Source organism: Dasypus novemcinctus, chromosome 3 (genome assembly GCF_030445035.2).
Source record: "Dasypus novemcinctus isolate mDasNov1 chromosome 3, mDasNov1.1.hap2, whole genome shotgun sequence".
Taxonomy (NCBI): domain Eukaryota; kingdom Metazoa; phylum Chordata; class Mammalia; order Cingulata; family Dasypodidae; genus Dasypus; species Dasypus novemcinctus.
The window spans coordinates 153,563,102-153,579,328 of record NC_080675.1 but is presented as its reverse complement, the minus strand read 5'-3'; the positions used below and the strand labels follow the sequence as shown (position 1 = coordinate 153,579,328).

At 41.2% G+C, this 16,227-nt stretch overlaps 1 protein-coding gene across 3 annotated transcripts in view; it reads right to left on the bottom strand.

The window, feature by feature from the left end:
- Positions 1–701: 701 nt before the first annotated feature.
- The window catches only part of SKIC8 (SKI8 subunit of superkiller complex), a 29,714-nt gene continuing 14,188 nt past the window's right edge, over positions 702–16,227 (bottom strand). For all 3 annotated transcript variants that reach the window (XM_004480384.4, XM_004480386.5, XM_004480385.5), the window contains exons 6-11: positions 9,658–9,806; positions 9,335–9,428; positions 5,840–5,933; positions 3,407–3,499; positions 2,663–2,741; positions 702–985 (exon numbers count right to left, since the gene is read on the bottom strand). In XM_004480384.4, the coding sequence (XP_004480441.1) occupies positions 896–985; positions 2,663–2,741; positions 3,407–3,499; positions 5,840–5,933; positions 9,335–9,428; positions 9,658–9,806 (599 nt within the window). In that variant the 3' untranslated portion in view covers positions 702–895. The remainder of the gene's footprint in view (positions 986–2,662; positions 2,742–3,406; positions 3,500–5,839; positions 5,934–9,334; positions 9,429–9,657; positions 9,807–16,227) is intronic.

The window sequence follows — 16,227 nt, the reverse complement described above, 5'->3', positions numbered from 1 at the left end:
AGGCTCAAAGGAGGAATATTCCAGGCAGAGGAAATAGTAAGGATAACATGGTTAGAGCAGGATGAGCAAAGCAAAGAGGCAGAAGAGAGACGTGCAGAACGTTATAGAGTGTGGATTTTATTCTGAGGGTGACCGGTTTGGAGGAAAGGCACATGATCTGACTGAGGGGAATATGAAATTATGCTGAAGAAAAAAAGAGCTTCAGAGCATTAGCTACTTACACCTTTCCAATTAATACGGAGACAAGTCTAGAGGGGGCTGCTGAAAAGAAAACTGAGGTCTAGGTACTCTGGGATAACTGAGACAGGGCTGGAGTTCAACTTAGGCACAGACTTGAGCCTTAGCATTGTTTAGGCAGCCACCCAGAGAGAGGCAGACTAGTCTAAATCAGTAGGGTATCAAGAGTGTGGCAGGGGACATTCTTAATAAATACGACACCCAGCTAGGACTACAGAATGTTCCCATCAGTCAAATATCCTGTTCAGGACCCCACTCTGGAAATAGATTCGCTTTCCTTATCATAGCTTCTGGGAGCTCCTACTGCACAAGTCAATCTTGGAAGAGTTATGCCCATATTTCTAAGATGGAAAGAGCAATAAGTGGCTGGATCTCCTTATTTCTGAGGCACTCTGACTTAACAATGCTGATTTTCTCACTTTTCTGGTGATAGGGTAAATGAAAAAGGAACCGTGTTCAGAAACTGCATTAAGAATGCTTTATGTTAAAGTATGCATAGTATTTCCAATAAAACATGAAAAGATTTATATTTTATCTACAAAATTTAAGCCATCACTACAATAAATGTTCTATTTCTTTTAACCTAGCCTGAAAAGGTAAGGAATGTCATGATCAATTTGTACATTCTCTATGGCATTAGCCTGGAAGACTTTGACATTTAAATTGGACAATCATAGATGTGAATTTCCTGGTCATCTCCAACAGACACAATTTTTGAACCATTTCCATTGTATTTCACTCCCCAGACCTGTAAATAAAGTGAGAAAAAAAATTCTAGTAATGCATTTATTCTTTATGAATAAACATCCTTACTTATATATATACTGAAGCTAGGAAAACACTCTGAGGTGAGAATGGGGCCTTTTCTTTAACCAGACATCTTCCATTATTGCTAAATAATTCACTCCCCTCCCTTCCCATCCCCAAAAATGTCATTTTTAAAAATTAATTACAGTATCTGCAAACCTTCCAGAGATTCAGAATCCAGGGAAGGGGTGACCTAATACCATGAACTTGGAACCTACAAGGGACCAGTAGAGACTCTCACATTTTCAGGAAGAAAAAAGCCTCAACTATCCTGAGGTCACTGCCTTTGGGGGAAATTGCAAACCATACCCTGCACATAACTCCTGTGCCCACCCGCTGCAGTCAGTAATTCTCACTGTGGTGTTAGAGGACTACGGAGCCTGTGTGTCCCAGGGGCTAGATAACATGGCAAGGGGTGGGGAGCAGGCATTGATTTTATCTGCCAAGTGTTGAATTAACAGTCACACTCCTTACCAGACAGAACTGTTATAGTAGGAGTTTCTCTCAGCAGGATTACTCTGATTATTAGGAACTGATTCTGGGTGGTCAGCCTGTCCCCCTAACCCTGAGAACAGGGTGTTCTAACCCAGATTTTAGTGTTCTTGTGACTGGGCCAGGTGATGATGCCTCATTATCCTGAACAGCTACCTACAAGTGCTGGCCTTACACTTCAAACACCTTGTCCTGAAGTAGCACACTCTGGCCCCCATGCAGGGCCACGTGGCCAACCAGGCCTTATTCCCCGAGTAAAAATTTTAAGTCCAGAATGGATTGTCAAGATTAAACCCCCTCAACTTTATTGGCAACAATTTACGATTAAATGTGGAAAAGCATGAATAATTATGTTAACTTTAAATTGCATTCCACGGAGGGGAAATATATATTAAAGGTCAACATATACTGCCATGGGCAATTTTTAAAAATACTGCCTAGTTCCCTAAGATCCTTGCCACTCAGTAGTCAGAACCAGCAGCTCTGGCTTGAAATTCATGATCTGAGGCCTCACACCAGACTTGCCAAATCAATGTGCATTTTAACCAGATCCCCAGGGGATTCACATGCATATTAAAAATTGAGAAGCACTACCCTAGAATTCTGACAAAGATTAAGAAACTCCTACAAGAAAAGTTTCTCTTTTCTCTCCTAATTTAAAGATGGAAACAAGCCAAATGACTTGTAAGAACTTCTAATATATTATGGAAAGAATCATATCACTTCTTTAGGCAGCTCCAAAAATGACAAGTGATGACTACCTGTAAGCAATGGAAGCTCCCAAGGAGGGAGGTCCTTACAGAGCTAGCTCTAGCCATTAAACCCAGAAAAGGGCCCCAGGCATGCCACAGGCACCAGCTACAGCATTTTCCAAAGAAGGCTTTCAAGGACGTGTGAGTATCATGTTTTCTTGCCCTCTATAGGGACATCAAGGCTCAAGGATTGCTAGGCCAACAGCACTTCCCCAGCCATGCACAAGAACACTGACCAGATAGATATCCACACAGACAGAGGTCCCCAATCCCAGGGGTGTCCCAGGTCGAGGTTAGGGAAAGAAAAGTTTTGGCCTAGTGTCAGATACTAGCAACCCGAACACAAAGGAATTTAAATGTTACTTATGCCATACCTGATCCTGGTGATCAAAGAAGGTGTGAACACAAGTCCTCGTTCCAACATCCCAAACTTTAACACTTTTGTCAGATGAACTATTCAAAAAAGTACACATTACTATGAGGAAACAATTTTTAGACACCTTTGAAATGGGAAGAAACCTGACCGCTTACTCGACATTCCTCTCACCTACACCCTGCTACCTTCAGAGGCCCCCTCGGAGCCTGCTCACACAACCTGGGTCCCAAGAGGAGGCATCACTGGGCAGCTTTCTCATCTTCCTGACATTGTGATTTGCCTGGCCATGATAATAAGTGGTCTCCTCGGAAGTCTCACACATCTACCAATTTCCAGGTGGGAGGAAGGCCTGTTAAAGCTTCAAAATAAAAGCTTTTAGGAGGCTTCTGAAACCCACTATAAAATGCCTTTAATATGTCCAGCTCATGTTTTCAACTGTCTTGGCCATCCTGGGGTCTAAAAACAACATACAAATACTTTGTTACTGTTGGAACACAGGTATACCTTAAAGTAAACCACAGCTGGAAGCTTAGCTTTATAAGGAAAACAGAAAAATAAGTTTCCCTGCTCAAAAAAATCCACCTCTATTTAGGCTGAAAACAATTGATTTCATTAAATAAAAATTTAATAATGCAGAAAACAAGGGCTATCCAATAAAAAATAGGTCATACGGTCTTCAGATTTTAAGGCAATTCATACAGGAAGACCTAGCATTTTAAATATTGCTAAGACTCTTACGTACCTGGAAACAAAGTGAGTGTCATCAGGACAAAACGCAACGTTCAGCACCCAGGATGCGTGGCCACTCAGTGTGCCAGCCAAGTTGGCATGCTGTCTGAAATGGGAAAGTTTCAAACAAAATGGAGATGTTAATTTTTGGAATATGATCATTGAAATGAAAGGCATGATATTAATTCTGCCCATTTAATTGAACCAAGTCTGCTTGGTTCAATAATAATGACAGTATTATTATATATCAAAAATTCCCTTTTGGGGAAGTGGATTTGGCTCAACTGATAGAGCACCTGCCTACCACACAGGAGGTCCAGGGTTCAAACCAGGACCTCCTGGCCCGAGTGGTGAGCTGGCCCACAGGCAGTGCTGATGCACTCAAGGAGTGCCATCGCATGCAGGGGTGGTGCCCCCCACGTAGGGGAGCCCCACGCACAAGAAGGGCCACCTTGCGTGAAAAAAGGAGAGCCACCTTGCGTGAAAAATGCACAGCTTGCCCAGGAGTGGCGCTGCACACACCCAGAGCTGATGCAGCAAAATGAAGCAACAAAAAGAGACACAGATTCCCAGTGCCGCTGACAACAGTGCAGGCGGACACAAAAGAACACACAGTGAATGGAAACAGAAAGCAGACAATGGCGGGGAGGAGAGGGGAAGGGGAGAAAAATATATAGTAAATAAATCTTTTTTAAAAATTCCCTTTTGAATTAAATGCATCACTCACTGCAGAAACAAATTTTTATAGTACTATCAATCCAAAATGTGTCAATGCTACCAAGAGCTAAGAATGAGACCCATAACATGCAGAGAACTCAAAAGCTCAAAATAAATAAGGAAACACTACTGAGGCTCAGCAAACCAACTCCTAAGCTGAGGAAACTGAGACCATCAGGGGCAAGGAAACCACGTCTGGAGAATGGCAGCTTCTGCTCCTTGCAGAGCTTTCCATAGGTGGTCAGTGCCCCATGTCCAAAGAAAGCATCAAGATGCACTCTACAGAACAGACATAACTTGGAGAGGCCATGTTGAACCCAACCAACAACAAGCCAGGGCTACTTACTCCAGCCATTTTCACTTTTTGAAAATGTAAAATCACCTATAGCAGAAGACCAACCCTAAGTCCTGACTGGGGTCAGTGGAACTTGAGTTCAGCTGAGCAGTTTTACCCCTGAAAACAGCCCCCAGCAGAGTACAGCAGACCTCAGTTAAACACCAGGAGAGGTAGCCTGAATAGGATGCAGTGGGACCATCACAGAGTAAAAGTCCTGGGACTTCATGCAGTATCACCACCTTAGACAAAAGCCACCTCAGCTTGGGTTCCTCATCTGAAAAATGGGCACACTCATCTGTGCTGCTACATCATAGGCTGTTGGGAGGATCAACCAAATAGTGGCTGTAAAAGTCTTATCAAGTAGAATATTCAATGAACTGCTACTGTTTACACTGGTTCTGCTACTGACAAGTAAGGACAGCTTCGGAGAGATATCTTCCCCTTTGGGCCCCAGCACTCTCAGCCAGCTCTAATTCCAAAAACAGCAATTCTAGTTCTATGCCTATTTGACCACTTCTTGCCATCTAAGAGATGCCAGAAATAGACTAGACGGAACAGGGTTCTTTCTCCCAGGTCTACACCAAGGTCAAAAGGACATGAACATGGATGGTCACGGTTATGGTAAATGCAGCTGGAGACAATCCTGGGATCTAAGGCTGGGGAACTATACTCAGTGGATGAGAACACTGCATTCAGAAGCAAATCTGGCAGGGACAGCTGTTCACAGTGCTGAGTCAAAGTAGCAAGAACACAGCAAACACATTAGAGGGAGTGCTCGGGGGGAATGAGAGAAAGGCACCTTGCAGGGGTGCACAATGATAGAGCCGTGAACTGAAGAGGATGACTGACTTACTTCTAGGCCTATAGTCAAAAAACCACCACAGAAAGGCACTGTCTCGGGCTCCCAGATCTAGCCCTGCGATGAAGCAGCTTCTAAACTGACAGCTCCCTCACTAGGGCAGAGGAGTGCCTGCCGAACAGCCTCATCCCTAGAAAACGGATGCTCTAATTCTTTACTATCACCTGGGCCAACCACAGTCCAGGCTTCATTTCCTCATCTGTACACCACTTACCTATCCAAAAGATTTTAAAATTAAAGAGTCCCACAAGAGACAGGATGCATGAGAAACAGTATCAAGAATCTGATAGTACCAGGTAACTTACACACGTCTTCCTCCAAGCAGCCCTGAGGACATACCCTAAGCTCAAAGTCAGGGGTGCTGCATGGAGGAGGAGCAACTGGGGAGACCAGGGTGTCAGATGGGAACTATACCCAAGCCCTTGCTAGACCCTGGAGAGGGAACAGCACAACCCTAGGGCTCCTCCTAACAATAAGGGGACAAACAGCATTCGTTTTAGTGAAAAGCCTTTAATCTTGACAAGGTAACTTACACGTCATAGATCTTGATGTAGCCATCATCTGAAGCAGTGACCAGAAGCTGAGAATCCGGGGAAAAGGTCAAGGAGCGAATAGGCATAGCATGGCCTGAAATTCATAAAGGCCCTTGTTAATCTGGTGAATTGCTGTCTCCTTTCTCCTCACTTGGGCTTCCTAGCTATGTCCCTTTTAATGACTGTGAGTCACTGAGTTGGACTGCCCAGGTATTCCATTCAGAAAAGGGAGGGTAATGAATGACTGGGCCCTTCCTCCTATGTTCTACAAACATTCACAGAAACCCTGGCCCCTCCTACTGAAGCCACTTCTCTTTAGTCCTCTACTCTGACCAGTCAGACCTCAGCATACTTTGCTTAAAGGAACTCCTCTGTTACAGATATGACCAAACAAGGAAATATGCATTGCTTCTAATTTGAAAGTTGATGCTATTTTCCCTATCAAATCCATTGTTGGAGGGTAAAGGATAAAGGATAAACTGAGGAAGTACTATATTCACTTGGTTAGAATCAAAATAGTACAAGAGAATACACAGTAGAGTCTCCCTCCCCTCCCTGTTCTTTAGTTACCCACTTCACCTCCCCAGAGGTGACTAGTGTTCATGTCTGATGTGTCCTTCCACAGATATTCATTGCCTATACACAAATACTTATATTCTTCTTACACAAATATGAAACTTGACTTTTGAGGAGGCAGCACCTATAGATTAAAATAATATTTAAAAAACAGGATAAGGCTAAATTATAGGGTCTGGGGTTGAACATTTACGAGATAAAATTATTTTTAAAAAGCAAGGAAGTGATTACAATAAAAATCAGGACATGGGGAAGGGAGAGAGGGTTTTCATCAGGACAGGCACATGCAGGGGCTTCTGGAATGGCTGGCAAAGTTCTATTTATTGACATGAATGGTTTTTACCTCATAATAATCCACTATATCATTAATTTGAATCATGGTTTTCTATACCTCTGTTTTATGTTATAATAAAAAGATTTTTAAAAACCTGTACATTCTTTTGTACTTTGCCTTTTCCATTTTAAATATCTTAGAGCATCCCAGTTTTTCCACTGTATGATGTACCATTCAGGTCATTTCCAATTCTTGGCTATCATGATGCTCTAATGTACATGTTATTATGTATGAGTATTGACAGGATAAAATCCTAGCAGCAGAACTTCTGGATCAAAGCATGTATTCAATTTTTTTTTTTTGAGGTACCGGGGGCCAGGGATTGAACTCGGAACCTCATATGTAGGAAGCTGGCACTCAACCACTGAGTCATACTGGCTTCCCTGAGTTGGTTTCTTTGTTTGTTTTGCTTGTTTGTTTTTGGTGTTTCAGGAAGCATGGGGAACTGAACCAAGGACCTGGCATGTGGGAGGTGGGTACTCAACAGCTTGAACCAAATCTGCTCCTTGTTTTGACTTTTAATCTGAATAGGCCTTGCCAAATTACCCTGCTGAAGAAGTAGTATCAATTTATATCCTAGTAGCAACATATACAGGCCTGTTTCCCCCTACTCTCACAAACACAGTATATAATCAATCTTTTTGATCTTTAACAATATCAAGTGAAAAAAAATATTTTGGGATAACTTTAATTGCCAATATCAAACAATGTTAATACTAACTATTGGGAAAGATACTGAGAAACTCACACTGTTAAAGGGACCATAAACTGCTATAACTTTTCTGGAATGCAACATAAATATTAAATCAGCACTTTCTGTTCCCAGAACTCCTAGCCACTTGGGACAGAAAGACTTATGGTACAGGATATATGGTAGATGTCAATTTCATTTCAGAGATGTGGCCCCCACCATTCAGAGACAGGCAGTCATACTCAAGATACACAATGAGAGGTCTGTGTGACTACCAGTGAGGAAATATACACCAGCACACAAATATTAAAGATAAGGAAAACCACTGACTTTAAATATGAGTCCCAAATGGAAAAAGTCACAGAGGAAGATGCTTCAAATTACAGGCCCTGATTTGCAATTAACATGCTTTTGATTTAAAACAACTCTACATATTATGTTCCAGGATGAGTAGCTGGGTTTTATTTAACACTGGTTAACAATCTGAACAACTAAATTGGTAAAAATGTTTCATACTATTTAATCTAGTCAATTTCATTTCTGTAAACTTATTCTAAAAAACAGTCAGATATATATAAAGACTAGGATGTTCACATGTATTAGCAAAAAGAAAACAGAAAACAAAGCCCAGTAAGACAGAGTTGGCCAAACTATGGTATGTTCAGACAATTAGAAGAATGCATTTCTAATGCAGTATTAGAAATACTTTAGATCAGGTACTTTTTCTGTAAAGGACAGATAGTAAATATTTTAGGATTTGCAGGCCACATAAAGTCTTTTATTCAGGAGGTACTGGGGATTGAACCTGGAGCCTCATACACAGGAAGGAAATGCTCTGCTACTGAGCTGCACTTGCTCTCCCACATATGGTCTTTGTTGCACATTCTTCTTGTTTTTTGGGGGTGTGTGTTTGTGATTTTTTTTAAACAAACACTAAAATATGTAAAAATCATACTGTGTTGAGGGCTGCACAAAAACATTTGCCAACCCCTGCTTTAGATGAATGTTTAGGGACTTGCACAAATATTTAAGTAAAAACCCAAGATGACCCTGAATTGGGTAAAAAATTATCAATTAAGAGACAAAGATGTTAATGTGGTACTCTCTGATTAGCAGATGCACTGATGGGGATTGTGAGAAGGATAGTATTTTCATTTATCTTCAAATTATCAACAAAAAGGATTTGTTTTTCAATACAAATAAAGTTCTTTAGAACCAAACATAACAGAAATGAGACATTCACATAGCTAAGATATAGTAACACAAAAAAAATTCACCAAAACTAGGTTAAAACTATAAGTGACAAGATTCAAACATGGAGGCATTTCAGATTTCCAACAGAGATTGGTATCTTTATCGGGAAGCAGACTTGACCCAATGGATAGGGCGTCCGCCTACCAAATGGGAGGTCCGCAGTTCAAACCTGGGCCTCCTTGACCCATGTGGAGCTGGCCCATGTGCACTGCTGATGCGCACAAGGAGTGCCCTACCACGCAGAGGTGTCCCCTGCGTAGGGGAGCCCCACGTGCAAGGAGTGCGCCCTGTGAGGGCTGCCCAGCGCGAAAGAAAGTTCAGCCTGCCCAGGAATGGCACTACACACACGGAGAGCTGACACAACAACATGACATCAACAAGATGACACAACAAAAAAAAAGAAACACCGATTCCCAGTGCCACTGATAAGGATAGAAGCGGTCACAGAAGAACATGCAGCGAATAGACACAGAGAGCTGACAACTGGGGGGGGGGGGGGGAAGGGGAGAGAAATAAATAAATCTTTAAAAAAATAATAATTCAATGCTCATTTGCCATTTAATGGCATTTTAATGAAAGAATAATTCTTTCTCTGGTATCTAATAACCCACTTTGCATAAAATAAAATAATTAGCCATACCTTCCAGCGTGTGCAGAAGTTTACCAGTTGCAATATCAAAAATATTGATGATTCCATCTATGGCTCCACTGGCAAGATATTTCCCATCGGGACTCTGCTCAGAAAACATGGAGAAACAGACACTCTGAGAGTCCACATTATTAAGCCATGCACCCATCCCTACCAAACACAAGCCAATCTCCTGCTGGCTGTGGGTCTGGCTGGCCAGCTGCCAAATCGCACCAGCAAGATAGTAGCTGCCTGACAAGAGCAATGCCAAGGGATATTCAGGCTGGAGGAGTAATGAAGAATCAGTGAGAGAGAAGAGAGCAATGTTTTCTTACATATGCAATACTAAGAATGAATTTTCCTCTCGTGTCCAAGGAATATTCCTTTTTCCCACTTTCCACACCAAAAATGTTCACTTTCCCCACATGAGTTCCTGTGGCCAGATACTGGGAATCAGGAGAAAAGGCCAAAGTCCAGGCATCCACTAAATCGAAGAAAAAAAAAAAAAAGGGAAAAAAACACAGTGAGAAAAGGTGTTCTTAATTTTTTAAAACTACAATATATAGCCAGAAATAGCAGCTATGTACAGCAGGCAAAGCCAAGAGTGATTGAGAGGTGAAGAATTTTCTCATTTGATTGTTTTGTTTTTTGTTCATTATTATTATTATTGAAATCATGAAAATGCTCTAATAATGACTGATGTGAAAAATGCACAACTACGTGATTAAACCAAATAGCACTGACTGTACACTTTGGATGAACTGTATGCTTTATTAATATGTATCAATAAAATTTATTTGCTTAAAAAAATGCTCTAATAAAGACTGAAGTGATGAATGCCTAACTGTGACTATACCAAATACCATTGATCGTACACTTTGGATGAACTGTATGCTTTATTAACATGTATTGATAAAAACAACAACTATAGTTTTATAAAAAAATACATTTTTTAAAAACAGAGAAACAGTGGCCTGATTCAGAAAACTATGTGTATAGTTGCCAATTCTTTACCAATTTAGGTTAAGGGCTTCTTATGTTTTAATACAAGTAGTTAGACGGAACAATACCAAGTGTTGGCAAGTATGTGGAGAAACCGGAACCCTCATCCACTGCTGGTGGGAACTTAAATGGAACAGCCACTTTGAAAAACAGTCTTGTAGTTTCTTAAATTAAAACATACATTTACCATACGACCCAGCAATTCCACACCCAGGTATCTACCTAGGAGAAATAAAAACCTATCTCCACACAAAGACTTGCAGATAAATGTTCACAGCAGCATTACTCATAGAAGCCTAAAACTGGAAAAAAAATCTGTATGGCTATAGCAGTTTGATATTATGGATCAATTCTAGAAAGAAATATTGGATTATGTTTGTAAACTGATCTTTTCCTCTGGGTACACTAGATTATACTGGATTCATAGGTTCACTTGATTAATTATGTAAACCTCTTGTGCCAGTAGGGTGTTGAGCCCCCACCCTTTGGTGGGTAGGGTCTCACAGATAAAAGGCATGGCTAAGGACAGAGTTGAAGGGTTTTTTGATGTTGGAGTTTTGATGTTGGAGTTTGATGCTGACACCTTAAGTTGGAGCCCCAGGAAGCAAGGACACAGAGGAAAGAAAAGCCAGTCCCAGGAAGGGAGGAATCCTGCCTGACCCCTAGCAGACGTCGGCAGCCATCTTGCTCCAACATGTGAAAATAGACTTTGGTGAGGGAAGTAACTTATGCTTTATGGCCTGGTATCTGTAAGCTCCTATCCCAAAAATACCCTTTATGAAAAACAACCAATTTCTGGTATTTTGCATCAGCACCCCTTTGGCTAACACAATGTCTATCAATGGTGAACAGAAAAACAAAATGTGGTATATCCTTATATACAATGTAATATTATTCAGCTGTAAAAGAAATGAGGTCATGAAGCATATGACAACATGGATGAACCTCAAAAACTTGTTGAACGAAGCAAACCAGACACAAAAGGACAATTATCATATGATTTTGCTATTATGAACTAAATATAATGAGTAAACTCTTGAAGTTGATAACTGGAATATAAGTCATCAGAAAACAAAATGAGGTTAGAAAACGGAAAGCTGAGGTATAACCTTAGAAGAATTGGTAACAATTTTTTGTTTGTAAATCTTTGGAATGAATAGAAATGGTGAAAGCACATCATAGTGTTTGTAATTAGCAGCACTAATAAATGATAATGATAGTAGTTGAAAGGGAAAGTCTAAGGTACTGTATATGCTAGAAGGAAAGCTCAAAAACGAATTATTGGACTAGATAGCATAGCAAACCATCATGCGAAAAATAAGCATGATTAATACTGCAAATATAAGAATGTTTTTCTCTGAAACAGAACAAATATACATTAATGTTATAAGATGTCACTATCAGGGTGATATTTGGGCAAAGCAAACTATGGACAATAGTGTATAGTAACATATTAATAATATTCATCAATGGTAAAGAAAAAAAAAGGAAATAGGTTAAGTGAAAGAAACTAGACAAATGGTACTACATATAGTTTGACTCCATCTATATAAAATATAAATGCCCATAAATTAGAGACAGAAATAAATTAACAGTTATATATGGCAGGGGAAGGATAGAGAGCTTGAGAAGTAACTACGAAGGGGTAGAGTTTTGCTGTTTGTATTTTTGTTTTTTAGTATTATTATTATTTGAGTAATAAAAATGCTCTCATTGATTGAAGTGATGAATGCACAACTCTGTGATTACACCAAAAGCCACTGATTGTACTCATTGGATGGATTGTATTGTTTATAAATATGTTTCAATAAAATTGATTTTTTTAAAAAAAATGTGTATCCTTACAATGGAATACTACTCGGCAATAACAAGGAGCAAACCACTAACACATGCTACAACATGGATGAACTCCAAAAACACTATGTCAAAGGAAGAATAAAGAGACTTCTCGGAAGATGGTGGACTAGGAAGACACGGAACTCTTCTCTCCCATAAACATAGCTAGATAGGCAGAAATGGCCTGGGAAAAAATCTTCTAGGGTTTAGTACACCAGGGGGAAGGCTGGACACTGCCCAAACAAGAAGGGGGCAAAGGAAAAGAATCGTGACAGCAAAACTCTGAGATAAAAGCCACAGCCTCAAATGTAAGCACCCTCCCCTACTCTACAGACACTTTTGAAATGTCAGGCCTTGGGTCAATGGCTACAGATAAAGGGGGCCCCAGGGATCCACCTCCCCAGGAAAGGGGAGAGAAAGGGACACAGCCTAAGGCTGACTCAGCTTTTGACCCACAGAGTTGGTCTGCTGTGTCCCACAAATCCTTCCAGGCTGGGAAGGGCTGCACCATTGTTTGCCTTGGGAGTCGGAAGCGACTAAAGAGATGTGACTCTCTCAATCTCCCTCTCTACTGACTGGGACTGCTTGTTGAGGATGCAAGGGGAGTGGAATTATTTCCTACCAGGGAAAAGGGAGGGGGCTGCCAGCAAAGGTTGGAGAACTGCCTCTGAGAAAGTTTGAATTACGAGGTTCTTAGCCATCAGGCAGGAACCTCTGTCACAATGATTTGTCCCTGTTGCAGCAAACACACTCCAACTGGCATTGAACTGAAAGGGCTCCCAAAGAGCATCACATGCTGGCAGACCAAGGAACTGAATGTGAGGAAATTAGAAAGACTTTTTCTAGCCTTAACAGCCGCCCTCTCCAAGGCCCTAGGAAGTAGATCTGCAACCCATTACTGGGTCCACGCCCAAATTTGAGCAACTAACAGGGACAATCCTAAAGACCCAGAACAGGTTGAACCAAGAATGAGAACAGCAGTAGTACACAGCCTCCCGCCATTAAATCTCTATTAAACAGAAAGAAATCTAGCATCTGAGTAAACTCACCACCCTAATAAAATGCCTAGACATCATTAAAAACTTAAAATTGGGAGCAGATGTGGCTTAAGCAGTTGAATGTTCACCTCCCACATGAAAGGTCCTGGGTTCGGTTCTGATGCTTCCTAAGGAAAACAGATGAGGAGATAACAAGCAAAAACAACGAGCAAACAATGAGCAAAACAATGAGCAAACAAGAAAAAAAAAATCCCAAGCCATACTAAGAAATGGCCCAAGAAGAGGAATACATCAAAGCCCCAGAAGAGATGCAGGATTTGAGACAACCAGTCAACAAGATGCACACAAACTTCCAAAATCAAATTTATGAGTTAAAAGACAATATGGCTAAAGAGATAAAGGACATCAAGAAGACAGTGAGGGAGTGAATATGGCTTGAGTGGTTGAGCATCGGCCTCCCACATGTGAGGTCCCGGGATTTTGTTCCTGGTGCCTCCTGAAAAATTAAAAATAAACAACAAACAAAACAAACAAACAAACAAAAAGAAACAATTCAGGGAAGCCAATGTAGCTCAGTGGTTGAGTACTGGCTTCCCTCAAAAAAAAAAAAAAAAAGATACTGAAGAATTTGAAATCTGAATAAAAAAGTAACAGAGCTCATAGGAATGAAAGACACAATTAGGTGAGATAACACATTAGAGGCATATAACAGCAGACTCAAAATTATATAAGAGTAAGTGACACAGAAGACAGAACAGCTAAAACTGAAGAAAAAAAAGGAGAGAGAGAGAAAAGAATGGAAGAAACCATGCAGGGGCTCAGGCAGTTGAATGATAACACAAAATGCAACAACATACATGTCATAGGAGTTCCAGAAGAGAAGGGAAAAGAGGCAGAAAGAAATAATATTTGAAGAAATAATAGCAGAAAATTTCCCTACTCTCAAAAAAGAAATGAACCTACATGTCCAAGAAGTACACCATACCCCTATAAGAATAAAAATGAATAGACCTACTCCAAGACACATACTACTCAGAATATCAAACGTCAAAGATAAAGGAGAAAATTCTGAGAGCATCAAGGGAGAAGCAAACCATCTCACACAAGGGACACCCAGTGAGACATAGTGTGGATTTCTCATCAGAAATCACAGAAGCAAGAAGAAAGCAGTATGATACAATTAGGATACTAAAAGAAGAACTGCCTGCCAAGAATTCTTTATCCAGCAAAACTGTCCTTCCAATATGAAAGTGAGTTTAAAATATTCACAAACAGAAACTAAGAGAGTTCGTAAAAAAGAATTCACCTTTGCAGGAAATATTAAAGGGAGCCTTAAAATCTGAAAGAAAAAGACAGGAGAGAGAGGTTTTAAGAAGAGTACAGAAGAAAGAATAGCAGAAATGATACCCAAAAGAGTGAAAAGACAGACAAAAATAAGATATGACATATGAGAACCAAAGAATAAAATGGTGGGAGTAAATAATGAATTTACAGTAGTATCACTGAATGTGAATGGATTAAACTCCCCAATCAAAAGAATGACAGAAGATGGAGGGATACTGGTATGGGATACCAATGACAGGTGATAGATGGCTGACAGGGAGCTGTACAGAACATATGTCCAGGGTGCATGGTAATGTTTGGATATACTCATAGTGGCAACAATTAAAAACCACAGCAGGGGGGGTACTGGGTTCCTGGCCAGTGGTGCTCTGTCGTGGTCCCTAGGGGAGCAGCGACAGTCTCCCAGGTACAGCGGCGGGGACCGGGAGGGAGTAAGGGTTCAACAGTGAGCCCCTGATGCTAATGACTATGCTTGTGAGCTGATAAACCTAAAATAAGAACAAGGCCTAGAGCAACATTGTGCCTGGGAATTTCCTCCTGTCAGCCTTCATGTTACTCAAATGTGGCCAGTCTCGAAGCCAAACTCAGCATGTAAATGCAATGCCTTCCCCCCAGCGTGGGACATGACACCCGGGGACGAGCCTCCCTGGCAACGAGGGACCACTATCAACTACCAACTGATGATGCAACTGGAAAAGGACCTTATACGGAAGGTTCAATGCGGATCAGCAGAATATCCATGTCTACATAAAATAATATGACTTTAAAATGCTGTTTGACCTAAAGTAAGGGGGAAATGGAAAGGAGAAATGAGTTTATATGGCTACGAGTTTCTAAAAAAGAGTCTGGAGGCTGGCAGAAGGATTGCCCTCATGCACAACTGAGCAGAGTCAGAGAGACAGATAAAGCAGATACAACCCCCAGATATTGGTTCCTTTGAAGGCTAAAGAGACCCATGGGAGTTATGGTCATGGCCGATGGGGTTAACTACCAGGGCAGATGGCCCCTCTTTGGAAATGGTGTTTATGTGTGATGAATCTGGACTCAGATGGGATCTCCCTTCATAAGACTTTCATGCTAATGTGCTGGAGGTGCAGTTAATGTTGGGGTTTAAGATATATTTAGGGGATTTGAATCTCTGGACTGACAATGTGATAGCCAGGTCCTGAGCCTCAACAGACTCTAGCACCTACAATCTGATTTATTGAACTTACCACACTCAGCTAAGATGGAGTTGAAGAAGGACAACCACCAAACCATGGAGCCTAGAGTGATTACAACTGAAAATGGGAGGATTGCATCCAGCATCCATGTGGAATCTGAGCCTCCTCTTGACATAGAGGTGCAATGGACACAACCAATCCAATGTCCACATAGAAGAGGTGGCATTGGATTGGGAAAAGTGGACATGGTGGACGATGGGTATGGGGAAAGGCAGGAAGAGATGAGAGGTGGAGGCGTCTTTGGGACATGGAGCTGCCCTGGATGGTGCTTCAGAGGTAATCACCGGACATTGTAAATCCTCACAGGGCCCACTGGATGGAATGGAGGAGAGTATGGGCCATGATGTGGACCATTGTCTATGAGGTGCAGAGGTGCCCAAAGATGTACTTACCAAATCCAATGGATGTGTCATGATGATGGGAACGAGTGTTGTTGGGGGGGGAGAGGGGGGGTGGGGGGGGTGGGGTTGAATGGGACCTCACATATATATTTTTAATGTAA